This window comes from Apis dorsata, unplaced genomic scaffold, assembly GCF_000469605.1.
Source record: "Apis dorsata unplaced genomic scaffold, Apis dorsata 1.3 scaffold_37, whole genome shotgun sequence".
Lineage (NCBI taxonomy): Eukaryota > Metazoa > Arthropoda > Insecta > Hymenoptera > Apidae > Apis > Apis dorsata.
The window spans coordinates 131,179-152,140 of NW_006263339.1; the positions used below are offsets into that span (position 1 = coordinate 131,179).

General features: G+C 39.8%; 1 protein-coding gene across 3 annotated transcripts in view; it reads right to left on the bottom strand.

The window, feature by feature from the left end:
* LOC102672913 (telomerase-binding protein EST1A-like) overlaps positions 1-20,962 on the bottom strand; it is a 134,915-nt gene that overhangs the window by 32,450 nt on the left and 81,503 nt on the right. For all 3 annotated transcript variants that reach the window (XM_031512596.1, XM_031512591.1, XM_031512601.1), the window contains 3 exons: positions 8,094-8,275; positions 5,890-5,963; positions 1,288-1,400 (listed from right to left, as the gene is read on the bottom strand). In XM_031512596.1, coding sequence (XP_031368456.1) covers positions 1,288-1,400; positions 5,890-5,963; positions 8,094-8,275 — 369 coding nt within the window. The remainder of the gene's footprint in view (positions 1-1,287; positions 1,401-5,889; positions 5,964-8,093; positions 8,276-20,962) is intronic.

Genomic DNA, 20,962 nt, shown 5'->3' on the forward strand with positions numbered 1-20,962 from the left:
AACCCTCCTTCCTCCCTTAATCCCTTAAATCACACGAGTCACGTTCAAAACGAATGAAAAGTTTTGCGCCACGCAACCTCTTATCAGCGTTGCGAGATTACTATTGTTACTCGTGGCCACGGAAATCCATCCGTGGAATATTAATTTCGCAAAGAAGACGAAGAAGAAGAAGAAGAAGAAGCGGGTTGCATCCTTCCTCCCTCCGTTCATCAACGCGATACTATTAGCCGACCAATTATTGCCGCGACATTCGAAATGGTACGTGAATCCAGCTTATATAAAAAAAGGAAAAAAAAAGACTCGAGTATACACTCCCTGAATCTCTGATTGCATTCCAACGGCCATTAGCCGTGCCAATTATAATACGGTTATACCCGAGTTCCTCGTGCCCGCATTTGTAATGCTTGGGTGTATCATTACGTGGTTACGCGGAAAGGCCGCGGAAGGGTAAGTAGAGGATTTCCATTAAAATCCGGTGGAATTTTGAAATAAGAGAGCGGGGAGGGCGATTATTACACGCGTGTAAAGCGATGAGATTTTGAACGAATGATACGATTCGAAAAGATCGATCGAGAGACATCTTGATTTCGATACGATTCGATCGAGAAAGGATGGAGAGACGGGGGGGGTGGGGGGGATGTGCGTTCAAGTGAGAAATACAAGAAGATAATTTATCGAAAGATAATCTCTCTTTAATGAATTCTTGATCGATCAATGATTGTTCCTCGATGCGTATGGAAGGCTTATATGGGGTTTAAGAAATACTCGGGGAGCACGAAATAATTAAAGGCAATTTAGTTTTTTAACCGGATCATTAGTTTGATTTAATAGCGATTAGCCGGAACGACGAGAGAGCGGAGGGGAGGGGGGGGAGGGATAAAATTACACTATGAAATGGGAAACACGATCAAAATGGATAATACCGGAATGTAATTATTTTACAGAAGATGTGTCATACGTGTACGCGTAGCTTTATAATTATAGAATGAGTTAGTAGCTATTTAATTAAGCTGCGAGAAGGAAGCCTGGAGAGTTATATTCAATTTTCGTAAAAATTCTTCAATTTTTTAGCGTTTATAAATCTATTAACGTAATGAAATTTATCGTCGATTAATTCGACTTCTTAGTTTATATATATATTCTATATAAATTCATGAAGATTTAAAATTACGCACGCACGCGTATAAAGAGAAATTTGTAAAAAAAATTATACAACCATGGATACATAAAATGAAAAACGAAATTTTATGGGATCCCTCGGGGATATAATTTTATGAATTCACTCACCGTCTTCTCGACCCTCCGCGTCCTTGGCCTGGATAAGGATCATTCTGGAGTAATTCAATTTTTCCAGCAAGTTCACCATCGTGGCCAGCCTGCTCCACGCGTCCCCGGGTGGGCTGCAACAACACCAACACCGTGTTTTTCGTTCAACGTTCAAATAAGAAACGGGTCAAATTCCCACCAGAGTCCCAGGATAGTGGCCAGATATATCAGTTTAAATCGCGTAACCAGAAACCGGAAGGATGGTACTTTCATCTCGCGATAAATATCCCCTCAAAGGTGATTCAGTAACCTGTCGCAACTACGAACCAACGAATTACGATGCAACAAAGCGTGCATCCTCCATCGAATTTTCGACTCGAACTGTGTTCAACTGTGCGCATTTGCCGAAGAGAAATTTCAAAAGATTTCGAAATAACGAAATCTTGATCGATCGATTGCCGATATTCAACGATCCAAAAAGCCTAGGGAAACCTCGTATCGATTCCGAAACGAGGGAGGTGAAACGATGGATTCCGATCCCGTCCAAAATTAATAGCGAGATCGGGGTATCACGGTTCTCGCTTTGATCGAAGACATCGGGTATCGTCGGGTGACATCGGTTAAATATACGAGGTATCGGCCTGGAGAGCGCGTAACCATCGGGGGAACCCACTTCCGTGTTACTGTAAATCCAAAGTCGTCCGTTTAATTATTTCCACCGCGATGAATGGCACCGCGCGGGGGATCATTTTCCAAGCTATCGATCATTCGATGCTATCGTGCTCGAGACCCGGAGGCGGCGATAAAGAAACGCTCGACCCGGCAGAAGAGGAGGAAGAGGAGCATGAGAAGGAAGAAGCAGAAGAAGAAGAAGAAGAAGAAGAAGGAGCGGATGGAAAAGAAACGCGCACGAGTCGAGTTGGGATTAATCGATTGCCGTCATGAAAGGTCATTCGTTAATTGCGCTCTCCCCGCTCGTTGCGTACACGTTTCCATTCGTGCGTCCACCAATCGGCCAACCTCTTTATCGTTAAATTATTATCGACCGCTTCTGCGGAGGCTTTATTGAAAATTAACGCGGCCCTTCCTCGTGAAAAATGCCCGTGAATTACGAAAGACGTGGCTGGACGGGTGAATGGGAGTTCGCCGGAGGACGAGTATGGATGGAGTAGTGAGTATCGGGAGGGGAGCAACGAGTGGTCATCCGGATAGGTGGCGGCACTTGGACGGATGTTGCGAATGGAACGTTGAATAAAACGTTGAAGGGAGACGACGAGCCCGTTGTTCGCGCCAACTGATGAAAGAAAATTTTTTATTATCATGGGCACGAAGATGGACGCCCAGTGTTAATTAATCCTTAATTAAGCCTCCTCGTTTCTTCTTCTCAAACGCTCCATCCGATGTCCATCCATTCCGGAAACGGAAAAATCCAAGGACAATTGGAGTTTCGAATTGGACCATCTGCCACGACAGACGCCGATAGAGCGAGGATAGAGTGTTCTCGTTCCAAAGAAGGGAATAGAGTGGACATGGGGGAGAGAGAGAGAGAAAGAGAAAAAAGAGGGTGACAGTGATTGATCTCGCAATTACACGGTCTCAGGCACGCGCTGTGGGAAGATCAAAGTTGCTCTATCCTCCTCCTTGTGGTGAATGGAGGTGAAAAGAGGAAGAAAGAAAAAAGGGGAGGGGAAAAGTGAGAAAGAAGAAAAACAGGAAGAGGAAGGGGGAGAAAAATGGGAAAAAAGAGCGGAAAGGGACGATCTACTCCAAGAGCAAGTAGATTAATTACGATCCATGTTCTATAAATATAGAATAACGAATCCACGGTATTCAACGAGAGAAGAAAAGGATCGAGAGAAGCGTCCTTGCCAAGGAAACGCTTCGCTCGCATAATTGTTAAATCGCTAACGAGCAACAATAATTAACTTATCCAACCTCGTATAGCATAGAGTGGTTGATTTAAGTATGGTTGGCTGGTTGCGCAAAGAGGCTTGGATCGCGAGCGTTCGCGCAGTTACGGGACCAAAGGGGCCTTGAAACTCGTTTAATGGACGATAGATCGCATCAGTCGGCCAACCACGACTGTTTTCTCTCTTTTCGACCGGCTCTTTTTTTCTCTCTCTCTCTCTCTTTCTCTCTCTCGTCTCGTTAGAAAGATCTTAAGGATCGATACATTCCCCCGGTTCCCCAACTCGATCCTGAATAAAAACCCTTGTCTCCGATCGCGCTCGAATCATCCACGAAAAGACGTCGTTCCGCGCACCGTTGAAAGGCCCTCTTTTAACTTTTTCTTATCTTATCCCGCGACCGAGCTGTAAACGTGATTAATCAGAACGTGGATAAATTTTGACTTGGATAAAGATCGAACTGTGAAATAAATAAGACTTTTTTAATCTTGAAATTAACGTTTCCCGTTCACGAGTTAAAATATCGTTGCTTTAAATTTTGTTTAGAATTTTTCTAATTGAATTTTTCTTACATAAAAAGAAACAAAGGATTTCAAAAATTATATATGTGTACAAGGATCAAAACGAAAGCGAGAAAGTAAGAATTGATGAGACATCTAGCGGCGAAGAAAAGAAGTACGTTTAATAAATTGCCATTTCTGAAAAAATTAATATTCTCTAAACTTCAAATTTGTTAAAAATTGGAATGTATTGTTACCACGACTAACAACATCGAAACGAATCACGTGCACGATTCTCGTTTCTTCGAGAATCGATTCTCGCCAGCGATTCCATGGCTCCTTTGTCAATCATCGGATAAGAAAGAAACGTAAGAAGATAATTACACGTTGATCGGTCTTTTCTCGAACCGTGTTTTGCATTGCCATCGGTGGGTGGCATGGTTTTATTTCGATGAGTCGCTCCCACGCAACAGTGTTTCGAGTGTGGAACAGGTTCGCCCGGTGAAGAGAGTTCGATAGATTTTACCCAGTCGACTAAATCGAATTTTATTTATGAGAATCGATGAATTTGTAATTTGAATGTTTCTTCATTACAGATGGAAATTTTTAAACATTTGGAATCTTGAAATTTTCAATTTGGAACTTTGAAATTTCAGAATTTTTGAATCTTGGAATTTTAGAACCTTAAAAGTTTTAAAATACGAAGATCTTAGAATCTTGAAAGAGTCTTGGATACTTGAAAATTTGAAATATTGTTCAGAGAATAACGTTCAACGTTTAACGCATCTGCAACAAGAATTTCGAAATGGTATTTCCCCTTCGTTGTAGTTGACATTTTCGCGCAAACGGAGACAGAATCATCATTAATTACGCCCAACCACCGTCGTACGCGGAAGATCGAGCATCCCAGAAGACAAGGGCCCGCGATGATAAGTTCGTTCGAACAATTAAGCGGTTTTCAGTGAAATTTCCCGTGCTGTCGCATCGCGATAAATCACGAGCACATGCCACGAAGATGTTGATCGTCGCGTGTGATGTCTCTAGCATCCTTTACCCTAGCTCCGGGAAATTGATGCACCATGAAGAAAATTAATCGTCCAACACAACAGTCATAATTCAAAACACCTGAGGTGTCAACATGGATTAATAGTCGCGCCCGCCACAGCCACGAATAATTTCTCCGTCTTTCTATTCTTCCTTATAACCGACAGCACTGCTTCAAAGATAAATCGATTTGACAAAAGCAATGTGTATATAAATCGATACAGGAATGGATATATTCTTCGAATTGGATGGTGTCCAATTATGATTGTACAATAAAGTTAGGTTAGGTTAGATTGGATTATTCATTAATTTGAGAAGATTTGTTTGATTCGAAAAATCGAAAATCAATGTGTTATTGGAATCACTAGATTTCATTTATACAAAAAATTTTGCAAAAGATTCAAAAGAATATAATATACTTTTTATTTACAAATTATAATAATATCTAGAGTTATTAATTGATATTTAAAAAACTTTACCGAATTAGAATAGATTCCATCTTCACTTCTCTTTTCGAATTATTTCAAAATCAATTGGAAATAAAAGATGTTTAAAAATGATGAATAAATAAAGGATACCTATTACCAGCAATGAATAATTTGTGGCCGTGGCGTAATCTGCTGGCGAGCGTATGCATCGCTCGCTTACCGACTGGACCCTCTCTTTCTCTTTCTCTTTCTCTCTCTCTCTCGAAAAGAAAAGATTCACAGTAACCACAAAACCACAGGATCACCGAGTTTGAATCATATATATACGCTTCTGCAACCAGCTGATCCTAATACATCCAACCATGTTTAGGAAAATGCTTATTTTCCTCACTGACATTTAATGGTAGCATCCTTGCTCGATGATAATCAGAATTTTCGATTAAACGACGAAAACCAACTAAAACGATGGGAGAAGTTTCTGATATTACACGTATTTTTCGATCGTAAATTTTCGAGATTGTAGTTTCCCAAAGATTCGTTTAAATTTGAAGAAAATATTAAATTTAAATACATATGCATCGATCATAACCTCAAATAGATACAATTCCAATTGTTCTCTTTTACAAGAAAAAAATTTGTTCAACTCAAACGTTATAATAAAATAAGTAATGTTAATATACATATTTAGGCAAAAAAAAGAAAAAAAATACTAACAAAAAATATAAAATTTATTAGACAACTTACCCGACTCTGTAGTCCGTGCAAGATGGTGGCGGATTCCAGACGGTACTATGACAGAGCATCCAATCGCACCAGATCTAGAATAAAATAATTCAACATTAGCTACATACCTATATGAATATGAGAAACTGTTTCTATTTATAGAATATCTATTTAACCTTATCCATCCTTTAGAAAGTGAATCGTACGCCAACAGTCGTGTACTTTGCGTCCACTTTATCGGTAATATTAATGGTCTGTACCCGAGACAAGAGCGAAATCGTTGTCATTACTCCCGTGTTACGATAGCAATCAGAATTCTTCCGAAGGATTCATTCTCAATTATACGATTATACGATGAATATTTATCGCCCGTCACAATTAAATTACCATAGAAAATATAAAACACTTTTCTTAATTAATTTCTCTTCTTCGAAATTCCTCTAAACTTATAATACTTTTAATCAAAAAATGTCGAAGAATCATCGATATCCTAACAATTTTTATCTTCTTTTATCATTCCCTTTCTTTCTTTAAAAACCTCTTCTTTAAAATTACCCTTCGCTCATTATCGACCTCGCAACCTATCGTCAAAAAAGAACGAAAAGAACCAAGTCCAATAATTTCCAATAAACCTATCTCGAGCAAAACACCCTATATTCTCGAATATGCGAGAGAGTCGGCGTACGCATCCTTGAAGATTGCACCAGCTCTCGGGAAGAACCAGGAAGAAAGCGGTGGTCACCGATGGTTCGAATGGGTTGTCACACGGGCTGACCTTTATCGATGGAGCGTGCGTGCACGGTTTACGTGCGATAGGTGCATTAATCGCGAACGCCGGGTTGCATAATAAGTCGGGACACGAACCAAGCATGGGTCGCGAGCTTGACAACGGCCACCGGCGGTACTCGCGTGGGTGCGAACCAACCAACCGCCTTCATAAATTCTCGGCTGCTTCAAGGCGCGACTCCGTTCCATTCGAGCTACGGATTACGGGGATGACAAGAGCGTCGACGACGAAGCCGAGAGCTACGATCCGATCGAGGTACCACGATTCATCGAAAAATTCGTGCACACGCTCGACGGAAGCTCGGAGGATCGTGTTCTGTCGAGTCTCGAGCGTGTCGATTAAAAAGTCGTAATGAATTATGATGGATGGCGTTCGGAGGATGATTTATACGGTGCATAATGTATATATATATTTGGTTATTGCTATGTAATTCGTATTCTGGTTTAAAGTTGAAATTTTTAATCAATCTTTATGTTAAAGTACGATGAAAATTTTTTAACTCTTTGCACTCCAGCACTCGTTCGGTGAATTTTTAGCTAACTTAAAATGATTTTACACGCGAATATAAAACTTTTATATTCTAATATTTTATGTATCTTTATATGTAAAGAAAGAAAATTTATGGAATAATTAAAAATTTATATATCGTTGTTTTGCATATTTTAATAATAACGTAACCAAGATGCATCAGATAAAATGTCGTTCGATGTTTTTCATCTTTCTTATTTTATCAAGAGCAATAATGTGTTCTCACATTCACTATTATTCTTATTTTTCATTTTATATTCTTCTTATACTACATAAAACTCAAAAACTTTGAAAATAATTTTTCTATCGCCACGACAAGATGCAGTTCCGATCACGGTTTAATTTGAGATAAAAAATCTAACCATTCGATAGTATATTATTCTACACTTTACAAGATTAAACAGCTATATTGATATTTAAAAAAAAAATCAAACATAAATCAAAATTATCGCGTCGAATCGAGCGCAAAGGGTTAATTTCGTAAGAATTCATTATCAATGACGAGCATTATTGATCGAACGCTTCGATTGAAAATTAATTTACAATGTCGATAATTAAGCAATATAATCGAGCAATATTTTTAGAATTTGATTCACGACGATTGTTCCTCCAATAGAGACGAAATTTTTCTCGATCTACACGGAGAATAACGCGTGGACATAAATTATATTATTTACACTGAACGAGACGAGATGAAAATAGGCATTAAACTTTCATAAACGCAATATCACAATACCCTCCTCCTCTCCTTCTTCCCTCTCCTTCTAAATCATCCTCGAGCCCGAAAGAGATTAAAATCTGCGCGCAATTAGAATGACGCGTGGTTTTACCCGGCGCACGGTGAAAGTTTCTTGGAAAAAGAGATCTTGATAGGGGCGGCCATTAGATATGCCAGAGATAACGGAAATACCTTGATAGCTGGTAAAAGGACTTGCATGTCCTCGCTAACAACCATCCTCGGCTCCTCGCCGCTGTCCAACTGAGACTTGAGCAAGGACACGCCACGTTCTAAAATCAGATTGAACATCTGTAAGGATACGACCAGTGCCCTTTCTTGGACCTCGGACCGGTACCCTTGCTCCATTTGGGAATCTGAAACAAGCAAACGTAAGGATAGGACCGTTAGCGACACGACCACCTTTTCCAAAGGTTATTGGCTTAATGGAAATGATCGTTCACCAGGTAACCAGCAATTCGAACGAATATTTAATTTCATTGATCGAATTTATATTGAAAAATAGAAGATACATTTCTTGTACATATTCTTCTCTACGCTTTAAAAATCATTTAAAATATCATTCGTTCGAAAATGATGAGAGGGGACAAGTATTTGTTGTTTCTCGAGGGGAAGAGAAAAGAAGGAGGAGGATAAGCAGCGATCGAATTGAAAATCGAATTGGCCGAGGGGAACGCAAAGGGAAAGGGTGAATCCCTCCTCTTGTAAATGGGAATCCGCCGTATACCGCGTACAAACGTATTCCTCCTATGGCGTCTGGCAGTTTAATTTATCGCGTACGAGGATAATAATTAGCGTTTTAACCGCGTCCCCCAACCGCGTGTGGTCTTCCTCCTCCTCCTCCTCCTCCTCTTCTTCTTCCACGCGTATCGGGGGTTGGGAGTGGAAAAGGTAATTACTTGGTGAGGAAGATTTATAGAAAGGCCTTTTACTAATTGCCAATACGATCATTAGCGAAAATTACGTTTCGTTATATTTCGTCTTGCCTCGAATTTCTCTGCTCTCTGTCTCTGTACAACCACCTCCTCTTTTTTCCCACCCCTTTCTCGACGCGGTGTCGAGGTACCTGTTGCCCGTTGTATGCACACTTGTCACTCGGGTAACAGGTAACAGGTAACAGTCGGCGATTTATCAGTCGTTATCGGTGACATCGGTTCGTTCATCGGCTCGACGATTAATTGCCTCGCCTTTAATTACGAATTAACCCAGAGTTAATACGTTGACTGCCGCGTCATTCATATATTCGGATGATGTTTGACTTACGAAGGATCTTCTATTTGGAAAGATATTCCACAGAAATGTTGTAAAAGTAATACAAGAATGGTTTATTAAAAATATTATTTAGAATATAAAATTTTGAAGCATTATGTATATATAGAAAGCTGAGATTGGTCAGGACAATTTGAACATTTGTTGTCTGCTATATATGACTCACTAAGCATAACTCTTTTAACAGAGGAGAAACAGAAATTATAAATACTTGGCTAAGATTTGAACTTCGTTCGTGTAGAGTAGCGAGTGAGCAATGTAACAATGATGGAAACAAATAATACGGGAGATTATTCTTGCTTATTGTACCACCAGCGACTCGCATTACTAAAATATGGGGGGGTAGAACTGCGCACGTGGCCCGAAGGAGACTTCGTTGGAAACACGCGCGGCAGTGAACGTGTTAAAGAGGCGAAAAACGATGTTATTCGCGGGTTAAATGCTCGCCGTTGTTTTTCTCGGATCGGAATAGAATAGGATAATTTTAGATTCATCCCTGCCTTTGTCCAAATAATTATTTACGGGCAATCTTTCTAGACTATTTTTGATATTTTGATTGCTCGTAAAAGGAATACAAATTTTGCAAACTCTGAATTGCTCTGATGGAAATAAACTTAAGTTGCGGCTAAGTAAATAAACCGCCAATTACTTTTTTTCTTGGAAATTAAAAATTTGTCGAAACGAGAAACGTGTCTTCTGATTACGAAATGATTTCCTCTTCCCCTTACTTCGCTTAACTTAATTCCTGGGGAAGAAAAACCAGGAGCTTTCGAGATTCGTCGAGTAGAGGATCACAACAACGCTCTAATTATTAACCTCTCTGTCGCGAGACACAGCTTTCATTATCACTTTCCCCGATCCTCCCCCCCACCTCCACCCCCAACTCGAAAACTCGGCGAGTATCAGTGGCGGAAGTCGCAACAGTTTGCAGAGGGCCGCCGGCTAATTCGATTGATGCTTGGAACAAGAGGGCAACGAGGCTCGAAAAGGGTATCCTCTCCCCCTCCCTCCTTTCTCCTTCGTAACGAACGCGAGAAAGCGCAGCGTGGAACACCGGTGTCCCGTTTAACGAAGTCGAGGCGAGGTCAGCCTTTCTGTCTCCGGGGCCCGATATTAACGCGATTACCGCGTGAAAATGGGGGAGGGGAGGATGAATCGAGTTAGCCCAGCAGCTGCGGGGATAATTCTATTAGCATCGATTCAGGCGGCGGAGGCGGCGGAGGTTTGATTCGCCGTATTTGGCCCCCATCGTCGTCCATTCGCCGATAATGAATTTTCGCGAGACGTTTAATTTCTCGACCTTCCCCGTTGTCAAATTGACGGAGTTATCGATGGATGGAGGTGGAAGATGGAGAACGTATTGGAGAACGTGGAAGATCTTCGGTGAGCGGGATTGGATGGGACTGTTTGTCATGGACACGAGATATTCCGTGAAGTACAGTTCACAGATGGATGAAATTATACGTGATGCGATATTCTTTGCCACACGCGTCACAATATCGTTTGTATATAATGTTATAGATGAAATAACACAATATTCTTTGTGCAGCGTAATGGACGAAATATTTCGCGACACAATATTCTTTATGCAGCGCAATGGACGAAATATTCCGCGACATAATATTGTTGTGCCATAAATGAGATATTTCGCGAAACAATATCCTTTATACAACGTTATAGACGAGATATTTCGCGACACAATATTCTTTACGCGACGCAATGGACGAAATATTCCGCAATATAATATTGTTATGCTATAAATGAGATATTTCGCGAAACGATATCCTTTGTACAACGTCATAGACGAAATATTTCGCGACACAATATTCTTTACGCGACGCAATGGACGAAATATTCCGCAATATAATATTGTTATGCTATAAATGAGATATTTCGCGAAACGATATCCTTTGTACAACGTCATAGACGAAATATTTCGCGACACAATATTCTTTACGCGACGCAATGGACGAAATATTCCGCAATATAATATTGTTATGCTATAAATGAGATATTTCGCGAAACGATATCCTTTGTACAACGTCATAGACGAAATATTTCGCGACACAATATTCTTTACGCGACGCAATGGACGAAATATTCCGCAATATAATATTGTTATGCTATAAATGAGATATTTCGCGAAACGATATCCTTTGTACAACGTCATAGACGAAATATTTCGCGACACAATATTCTTTACGCGACGCAATGGACGAAATATTCCGCAATATAATATTGTTATGCTATAAATGAGATATTTCGCGAAACGATATCCTTTGTACAACGTCATAGACGAAATATTTCGCGACACAATATTCTTTACGCGACGCAATGGACGAAATATTCCGCAATATAATATTGTTATGCTATAAATGAGATATTTCGCGAAACGATATCCTTTGTACAACGTCATAGACGAAATATTTCGCGACACAATATTCTTTACGCGACGCAATGGACGAAATATTCCGCAATATAATATTGTTATGCTATAAATGAGATATTTCGCGAAACGATATCCTTTGTACAACGTCATAGACGAAATATTTCGCGACACAATATTCTTTACGCGACGCAATGGACGAAATATTCCGCAATATAATATTGTTATGCTATAAATGAGATATTTCGCGAAACGATATCCTTTGTACAACGTCATAGACGAAATATTTCGCGACACAATATTCTTTACGCGACGCAATGGACGAAATATTCCGCAATATAATATTGTTATGCTATAAATGAGATATTTCGCGAAACAATATCCTTTGTGCAATGCTGCGAATGAAATGTTTCGCGTCACAATATTCTTTGTACAACGCCACAGACGAAATGCTTCGCGACACGATATTCTTTACGCAATGGATGAAATATTCTGCGATGTAATATCGTTATGCAATGCCACAAATAAGATTTTCGCGATACAATATCGTTTACAATACCGAAGAGAAGATATTTTGTTATTAATATTATTTATGCGATAAATATACAAAATATACAAAATGGAAAAGATATTTCGCGACAAAGTTTTGTTCGAGTAACAGCACGCACGAAGTATCTCGCAAGACTGAATGTTATTCATCGAATTAAAAACAGAACGATAGGACTGATATCGACTTTATAAACAAATTGGGGAATAATACCGTTTCACAGAATATTTCGCTTCTGGCATTGTATACAAACTTTATTGTGTTGTAGAATATCTCTTTGTTACGATGAAGCGATTTATCAATAAAGTAATTTTATCATAATAAATGTATATTCTCTATCAATAGTTTTTCATTTTTATGTAAAATGTATTCATTAATCGTTTGTAACAATTATATATAAAAAATTATATATAAATTATATATAATTTAATTATATATATAATTATAATATAATTTATATATATATAATTATATATAAAAAATTATAAAAAATTATTAAAAATTCCACCCAACAATATATGCATATATAATAATCACATTTATGAGCTTAGGATCTCATCAACATAGAAATCCCTTATCTAATTAATAAATCATTTTACAAGACACACAAGGATATCGAAAAATTGATTCTTCACCTTCTGGAAAAATATAAAATTAATCGTCCATTACGTACCCTGTAATTTTATCGAAGTTAATCTCTTCCAAAAACAAAAAAAGAAAGAAGAACAAGAGCCAGAGTTAATAAAATCATACAAGGTTAACACCGCTCTTACACTCTGCCAACGCGAACGAGAACGAGAGGGATTCATCGAATAAATCATGCCTGTTGATTCGAGGACATAAGAGAGCGGAGGGACAGAGCCGTGACAGCGATCGGCAAGGGTCGTCCGTGCGTGAAAATCCGACGAAGGCCGTGACGAGATTCATCGTATGCCCTGTGTTACACATAGATGTGAACAAGGCTTTACATTCGCGGACCAGCGGCTAGTTTTGCTGGATTTATGATTTAACGCTCGTCCCTCCGCAGAATATGCAACGAATGCAACGAGCGAGAGAGAGAGAGAGATGATCCACGACTGTCGCTCGCATGAACAGATAATATTCATTATAAATGATGATAATTATTAAAAAGGAATGACCATTCTACGGTTATAAAAATCGAATGTAAATTGCGACTTAAAACGCCACTTGGAAAATAACGTGGACGATTTCGATAGAAAATTTGGAAACAAGTTTAATATAAGATCTGTTGAAGCGTAAATTTAAAAATTTGCAAGTCTCTCTCTCCGAGTTCGATTGGATTTGTGGTTTCGAGAAAGATATTTTGCCTTCCTGTTGCGGGGTGCAACGACGATGGCGTGATCGTGATATTTTTTTTATTCGTAGCTATTATTTTTTCGTCGCGATATATTCCAGGAAATATCGATCATCGAGTAGAAACGAGAATAAAAGGAGGAGGAGAGATTGGGAGCAGGGAATCACTGTGGTGGATATTTATCGTGTCCATCTTGGAACCGTGACAGAAGATGTACAATGTTGCAAGCGCGGATTGATCGAGCGGAACGTCGAGGAGGAACGACGCGTTTCACTCATGCGATCGTCTACGATCTTCTAGAGATGGATACGCGTCCATCTCGATGCTGAGAATAATTGGACGTCGGTGAATTTTATACGTGACACGCATAAATCTCGCGCGCTTATCCGTCTCGGCAATAACTCGTGATTGTTTCCGAGATGATTTCCTGAGTCCAAGATAGAAACAAATTTTAAGAGAAAACTCTATATTTAAATCATTACCAACGAAAACATCCTCTTGAACAATTAATTTCAATTCACTCGTGCACCCTTGATATATCCAAGAAAAAAGAATTAAATCAAAATATATATAATTTTTATTAGGAAGAAAAAAATCGATCGAAAGTTCTCACGCACTTCGTTCATCATCCTCAACCTCAACCTTCTCCAGTTTATCGTGAAAATTGATGACGAGCAACATAACGAGAGGGCATGAATCGGGTGGAGCTATGGTGGCACGCAAAGAAGCTGGTCGTCGGCCGTAGGCGCCTGGCGCCAAGTCACCTCGCCTCGAGACGTTTCGAGACGCCGTATGAACGTACCATAAGGCTCCGCGATGCGTATAACACGAAGCGTCCTTGGCGGTAATCTTTTCTTTTCTTTTCTTTTTTTTTTTTTTTTTTTTTTTTCCCTTTCTTCACCATAGTGGATAGCGATGGGAAACTCGAACGTAGTCCCTCTGATAGATGGATAGATAGATCGAAAGAAAGAAAGAAAGGAAGGAAGAAAGAAAGAGGGAAACGCGGAGCCGCGAGTAAGAGAAACAGACGAGGAAGAGGCGAGAGAGGCGGTCGTTATGCCCGCCGTGTACGCGAGTTAAGTTATCGTAAACTGGTTTGGCCGGGGAATGGCGCGCGGACGATTTAATAAAATGGCGCCAGCCAACTAGCTGGATATCCGATTACGATATCCACAGCGCCGGCAGCGATCGGGTTCAGGAGCACTGATAAATTCCGCGAGAAAACGATTGGGAACGTGTGTCGATAACCCTCGGGGACACACGAGGAGTTACGTGTCCTCGACGCTACCGCTAATCGAACGAAACCGCTGTCCAACGGTTCGTGAACAGTCGTGCGAGATCGGCTGGTCACGTGACCGGGCGTTCGTGACCGATCGGTAAAGATGTCGGTTCTTTATGCTATTTCGGTAGTCGTGCTTTTTTTTTTTAAGTACAAGCAACTTATCGATACACGTAAGCACTTACGTATAATTTTAACGATCTTTCAACAAGTTTACATAGATTTTTCTTGGAAACTTGTTCCCTCCCCGGTAACTCGATCAGGAAAGAGAAATATCGAATCTGGAAAGTTGTTCGTTTCGATTTTAAACGGCCCTTTCTTAATCTTAATCTCGATCAATTCGATCTAAAAAAAAAAAAAAACCTATTAACAACAATCTTGAAATCGAATTAAGTACATCCATTCCACGATCCCACAACCAAGATCTCTCTGCATCCCGATATATATTTCTCGCACAATGTAGCATTGGTGGTATCTAAGATCGAAGCAACATAATAAACCTTTATCAAGGTAAACACGGGAGAAACAACCGACGTTATCATACCGCTATAATCTGGTGTTTAAACCGAACTAACATCCCTAACTTTCGATCAACGGCGTATATCTACCTTGTTCGTGCACAACTTCGCAAGAACAAGAAGAAGAACAAGAACAAAAACAAGAAGAAGAACAAGAAGAAGAAGAAGAGGAGGAGGAGAAGGAAGATGCAGGAACAACAGCAGTTGCGAAGAAGAGGAAAGGAAAAAGGAAGGATAAGAGAGCAAGGGGAGGGGGATTTATTCGTCTGCAAATTAGTCACGAAGTCGGCAGATCGGAGTGGCAGAGCGAGGATAGCGATGGCGCGAACTGTGGTAGCTGCGATAGTGGTAGTTGAATAGCTCCTACTTGCAGGCACCGAGAGAGCTCAACGTACGACCTTGGGGAGGCCTTGCGAGGTCGCTGACATGATTCCGTCCTGTCCACGAGCCTCGAAAGATCGGTTGGGATTAGAAGAGGGAGAAAAATGGGAGGGGGAGTGCAGAGGGGAGAGAGAGAGAGAGAGAAAGGGAGGCGGTTGAAGAAGCCACATCTTATCATATCCTCCGCGTCATCTTTATACGAGGCCAGGTTTTTTATCCCTCGTGACGCGGGATAACCTGGCCAGGACTATCTTCGTGTCGCGGATACGTAATTTACGTGGATCTAAGGTCGCCGGGTAACCGAGCGTACGTGGCCGCTCTCTTCTCTAACGAGTTCCTTGAAATCTTGTTTACGTTGATGGTCTTCCTAGGTTGAGCAGGAATCGCGGAGCTGGATCTGTTTAGGTAGGTTGACAGTTTTCTCCTCTTTCCTTTTCTTTCTTTTTATTCGTATTTATCGAATGATACCGATGAAATAAATTAACCGGTCGAGGACACTTTTTCTTCTTCTTCTTCTTGGACGCCATACTTTTATCTTGTAGATAGATAGAGCAAAAAGAAGATAAATTAGACGAAGAGAGGTTTTGTCGGTATATTGAGGTACAGAATGAAATGAATCGACTTGCCAAAGACATTATTTCTTCCGAGGTCTTTCTTCTTTTATTTCTATTTTCTTCTGGTTTTGTTTCATTTATTTATTTATTTATTTTTTGGGAACATACGAGCGAAAGAGTTTTACAGTTTATCGGAGAAGAAATTAACATGGGAGTCGCGCGTATTACGGAAGAAACATCTATCACGGGAGGGAGAAAAATCAGGATGCTCTCGTCTCGGGCAACAATCTTATTTTGACTTTAATTATACACCCGAGGCGCGTTTAACGTCGGCCAGAGGGAGGGGGGAAAAAGGGAGAGTAAAAAAAAAAAGGGAGGGAAAAGGAAACGATTTTGCAACGGCATCAAACCACGCGAGCTCATCCTCCGCTTCCCGACCATCACCGTGTCATCCCTTTTCCTCGGCCCCATCTCTCTCTCTCTCTCTCTCTCTCTCTCTCTCTCCTCTCGTAATTTTCCTCTTTTAATACGGCGCGGAGGCAGGAAGGCTCGAGCTTCCTATAATCATACGGCTGGAAATGATACTTCGATACGTAGTAATGACCGTGAATATTACGTGGAACTAAACAACAAGTCGGCCCGTCGACTCGCCTCGACGCGCTTCCGACGACGAACAAACTAAACACGTCTCTCTTTCGTGTCCTTAAACGTTTCCTCGAAATTTTAACGAGGCGAGATTTATCTTCGTCGAAATTATCGATCGAACCAATTTGAAATTCAATTTCGAACAATCGATTATTTTCATTCTCTTTCCTCCTCCTTCTTTCACTATTTTCCTCTAAAAACGAAACGAAAAAAACAAAATTAAACTCGTTGAAACGAAACAAAACCGATTCACTCCGCGATTCTTGTTCGTATGAGAAGCGGAGCCTAGTTGAAAAGGACGATGCGTTTTTAATGGGATTCCTCCTCGGCTGCTTTTACACCTTCGTTCTTTCGTGTTTTTTTTTCCTTTTCTCTTTTTCTCTCTCTCTTTCGTCGCGGCGCGTGGAAATTGAGATAAAAACACGAGGGAAATCGAGTTATTTCTTGCCGATAATAAAATATGGTTTGATTTGTAGGCTGTTGATTTTCACGTAGATGCGTGTCTTATGGATGAGAAAGGAGAAGTGGAGCAAGTTTGACCGATCGAGACATATTTCTATGTAGATCGTTCGAAAAGAGGCTTGTATTCTTCTTGAAGAGGAGCAAATGTGATTAAAAAGGAAGCAATGAGATTGTTCCCGATGGATCATCATAAAGCGCTGACAAGATCAAAGAAAATTCGATCGAATACAGAACACGAATTTCAACGAAATTTTCTAATATTTTTCTTATTCAAGAAACCGATTTCCATCCGATCATCCGTCAGATTACATCGTTTTAATTTTACAATTTCGACAGTTTCTTGCTCTGGCCGAAAACGAATTTCAACGAAATTTTCTAATATTTTTCTCACTCAAACCGATTTTCATCCAATCAGATCGTTACAGTCTTAATTTTACAATTTCGACAGTTTCTTGCTCTGGCCGAAAACGAATTTCAACGAAATTTTCTAATATTTTTCTCACTCAAACCGATTTTCATCCAATCAGATCGTTACAGTCTTAATTTTACAATTTCGACAGTTTCTTGCTCTGGCCGAAAACGAATTTCAACGAAATTTTCTAATGTTTCTTCTTACTCAAGGATCCATCCGATCCGATTTCCATCCGATCAGGTCGTTGCATCGTCTTAATTTTACAATTTCGACAGTTTCTTGCTCTGGCCGAAAACGAATTTCAACGAAATTTTCTAATGTTTCTTCTTACTCAAGGATCCATCCGATCCGATTTCCATCCGATCAGGTCGTTGCATCGTCTTAATTTTACAATTTCGACAGTTTCTTGCTTTAGCTTGTACAAAATTGATCGAATACTCGATCGACCAGAAAACGAATTTCAACGAAATTTTCTAATGTTTCTTCTTACTCAAGGAACCGATTTCCATCCGATCAGATCTTTGCAATCTTAATTTTATAATTTCGACAGTTTTTTGTTTTAGCTCGTGCAAAATTGATTGAACACTCAGCCAGAGAACGAATTTCAACGAAATTTTCTAATGTTTCTTCTCACTCAAGGAACCGATTTCCATCCGATCAGATCTTTGCAATCTTAATTTTACAATTTCTATAGTTTCTTGCTCGTACAAAATTGACAAATACTCAACAGTCGAAAACGAATTTCAACGAAATTTTTTAATGTTTCTTCTCACTCAAAGAACCGATTTCCATCCGATCAGATCTTTGCAATCTTAATTTTAAAATTTCGACAGTTTCTTATTTTAGCTCGTGCAAAATTGATCGAGCACTCGGCTAGAGAACGAATTTCAACGAAATTTTCTAATGTTTCTTCTCACTCAAAGAACCGATTTCCATCCGATCAGATTATTGCAATCTTAATTTTAAAATTTCGACAGTTTCTCGCTTTAGCAAAATTGATCGAACACTCGGCCAGAGAACGAATTTCAGAGCTCAAAACCTCGGGCCGATACTAATCTCTCGCCCCTCGAGGGATGCTCCCGTCCGTGGATGATTCCCTTTACCTGGAGTTTCCGCGTTTCAGAGGCGTGAAATATCGCCTTTGCCCCGAAGCGGCCGTAAAATCCACTCGAATATCTTTCGCTCCTCCGCTCCTCCCTCCCCGTGATCGCTTTCTCGGAAGATAAAAGCAGAATTCCGGGCGAATAAAGGAAGCGGGGATCGGGATGGAAACTTGGTTATTCGAGATGCCTTGCATCTTCGGAATGCCTATGGGTATTTGGAGAATACCTCGCGAGGGGGAAAACGGACCACGCGCCTCGCCCGACGGATGGCTCCGATGCTCCGTTTGCATTACGCAGGATGGACAAAGGAGAGAGGATCGAGAAGTGGTGACGGGTGTCTGGGCATGAATAGTATATTCCACTAGAACCTGTGTTTGCTTTTTCCAAGATAAATTCAAGCCTGCCCACTCGGCCACGCGTTTTCATCGTTTCGATTTTTCCTTCCCCGAGGAATTTCGTTATATCCCCATTGTAATTTCCTACCGCTTTTAACTTGCATAAATATGTTTGTGCAAGGAGTTGTACACTCCACTCCGATTCACGAGTCGATCGTTATTCCATCCATTATATGCAGCTATGATATTCTCCGTTTGATACGGGGTGCGATATTTAACTCTGTTTGCGGATCCAGAGAACGATCGAGAAACGAGACGACGTGGATCCGATGAATGGATCTGCACGTGTAATAATCTCCACCAAGATGAGGTCTCTCTCCTGCGTTCATTTCGACGTTTGACTTCTTTCTGCACGCGAAATATCACTGTTGTTAAGAATTCCTTGTTGTCGACAATGGATATTTGTCTTTCGAGTCACAAATGTATCGCACAGATCAATCTATTCTCGAAATTTTTTAAATGTTTTAAAAACATTCGATTATTCGAAAATATTATAAACGATACTGTTATACATTTAATAAATTTAATAATTTATGATAATAATAATTGACTTGTCTTTTGAGTCTTGAGTCTTTTTCGCATGGCCGAACTCGAGACGAATTTCTTATGGCTAATAATTCAAAATGATTTCGCGCACAAATTAACGTATATCTTTTAAATTTTTATATTTTAATATTTTATGTATCTTCACGTATAAAGAAAGAGAATTCATTGAATATTAAATTTTATTGAATATTAAATTATTAAATTATTAAATTATTGTTTATTAAAATTTAATAAACAAATGATGCTTCTCGAGTTATTGCATCAAACGATGCGATGTCCAAGAATCACCACTCGAATGAATAATTTATAATAATCGCCTTACATAGAGTTAAAACAATTCCAAATCATCCCTCTTCAACAAGTCTTGCGTAATCCGGAAACAAAAGCAACGATTGCAAATCTTATAGAATCCACACAGAATCCAACAGCCATCGTTAGCCAAAAAACGATCGAGGATTCCAACTTTTTCTTTTTATATGAGTGTTAAAAAAAAAATAAAATAAAAAATATATACATATATAGAGCGCGAAAGTGAACGATGCCGGATCCAAGACATATCCACGTGCCTTAAATGAACGCTTATGTAAATAAACGTAAACGCAGGCTCGCCTCGGTTGAGAAAGTGGCGAGAAAGAGGGAAACAAGAAAGAGAGAAGTCGAAGATACGTAACGTTGGTCGTTCGAGTAAATTGGTGGTCTCTCTCTTTCTCTCCGCCATTGATGTATGGGGTAATGTTATGAACCGGCCACACTCCGACTCATGCATATTCATGCAAACCTCCCCATCTCGTTGTCCTTGGCCATGAGATTCGGAACCCGAGATCATTCATTCGATTCGATCTTTTCGTGTTTCCTCCTCCCTCTGTGCGTCGTAAAGAGATTCGAGTGATTTTATCTTATCTTTCGATAAGAATCAAGTATTGAATTTTCGATATACTTCGGCCTCTTAGGTTTATAAACCCTTCGCTCGAGCCATTTCTGCTAGATCTCATTGATCTAGAAGAGCGCGGTATTGAATTTGGGGGGGAATTTTATTAGGGAATATTGTAAACTTATATTTTAAAATGAAGATAAAGTATATTTTTCTAAAACTATGATGTCTCTTGAACGTTAGTTCAGATTCGACAATGGTGGTATTATAGTTTCGTAAAGTTTAGTAAACTTATATTTTAAAAGGAAGATAAAGTATATTTTTCTGAAACTATGATGTCTCTTGAACGTTAGTTCAGAT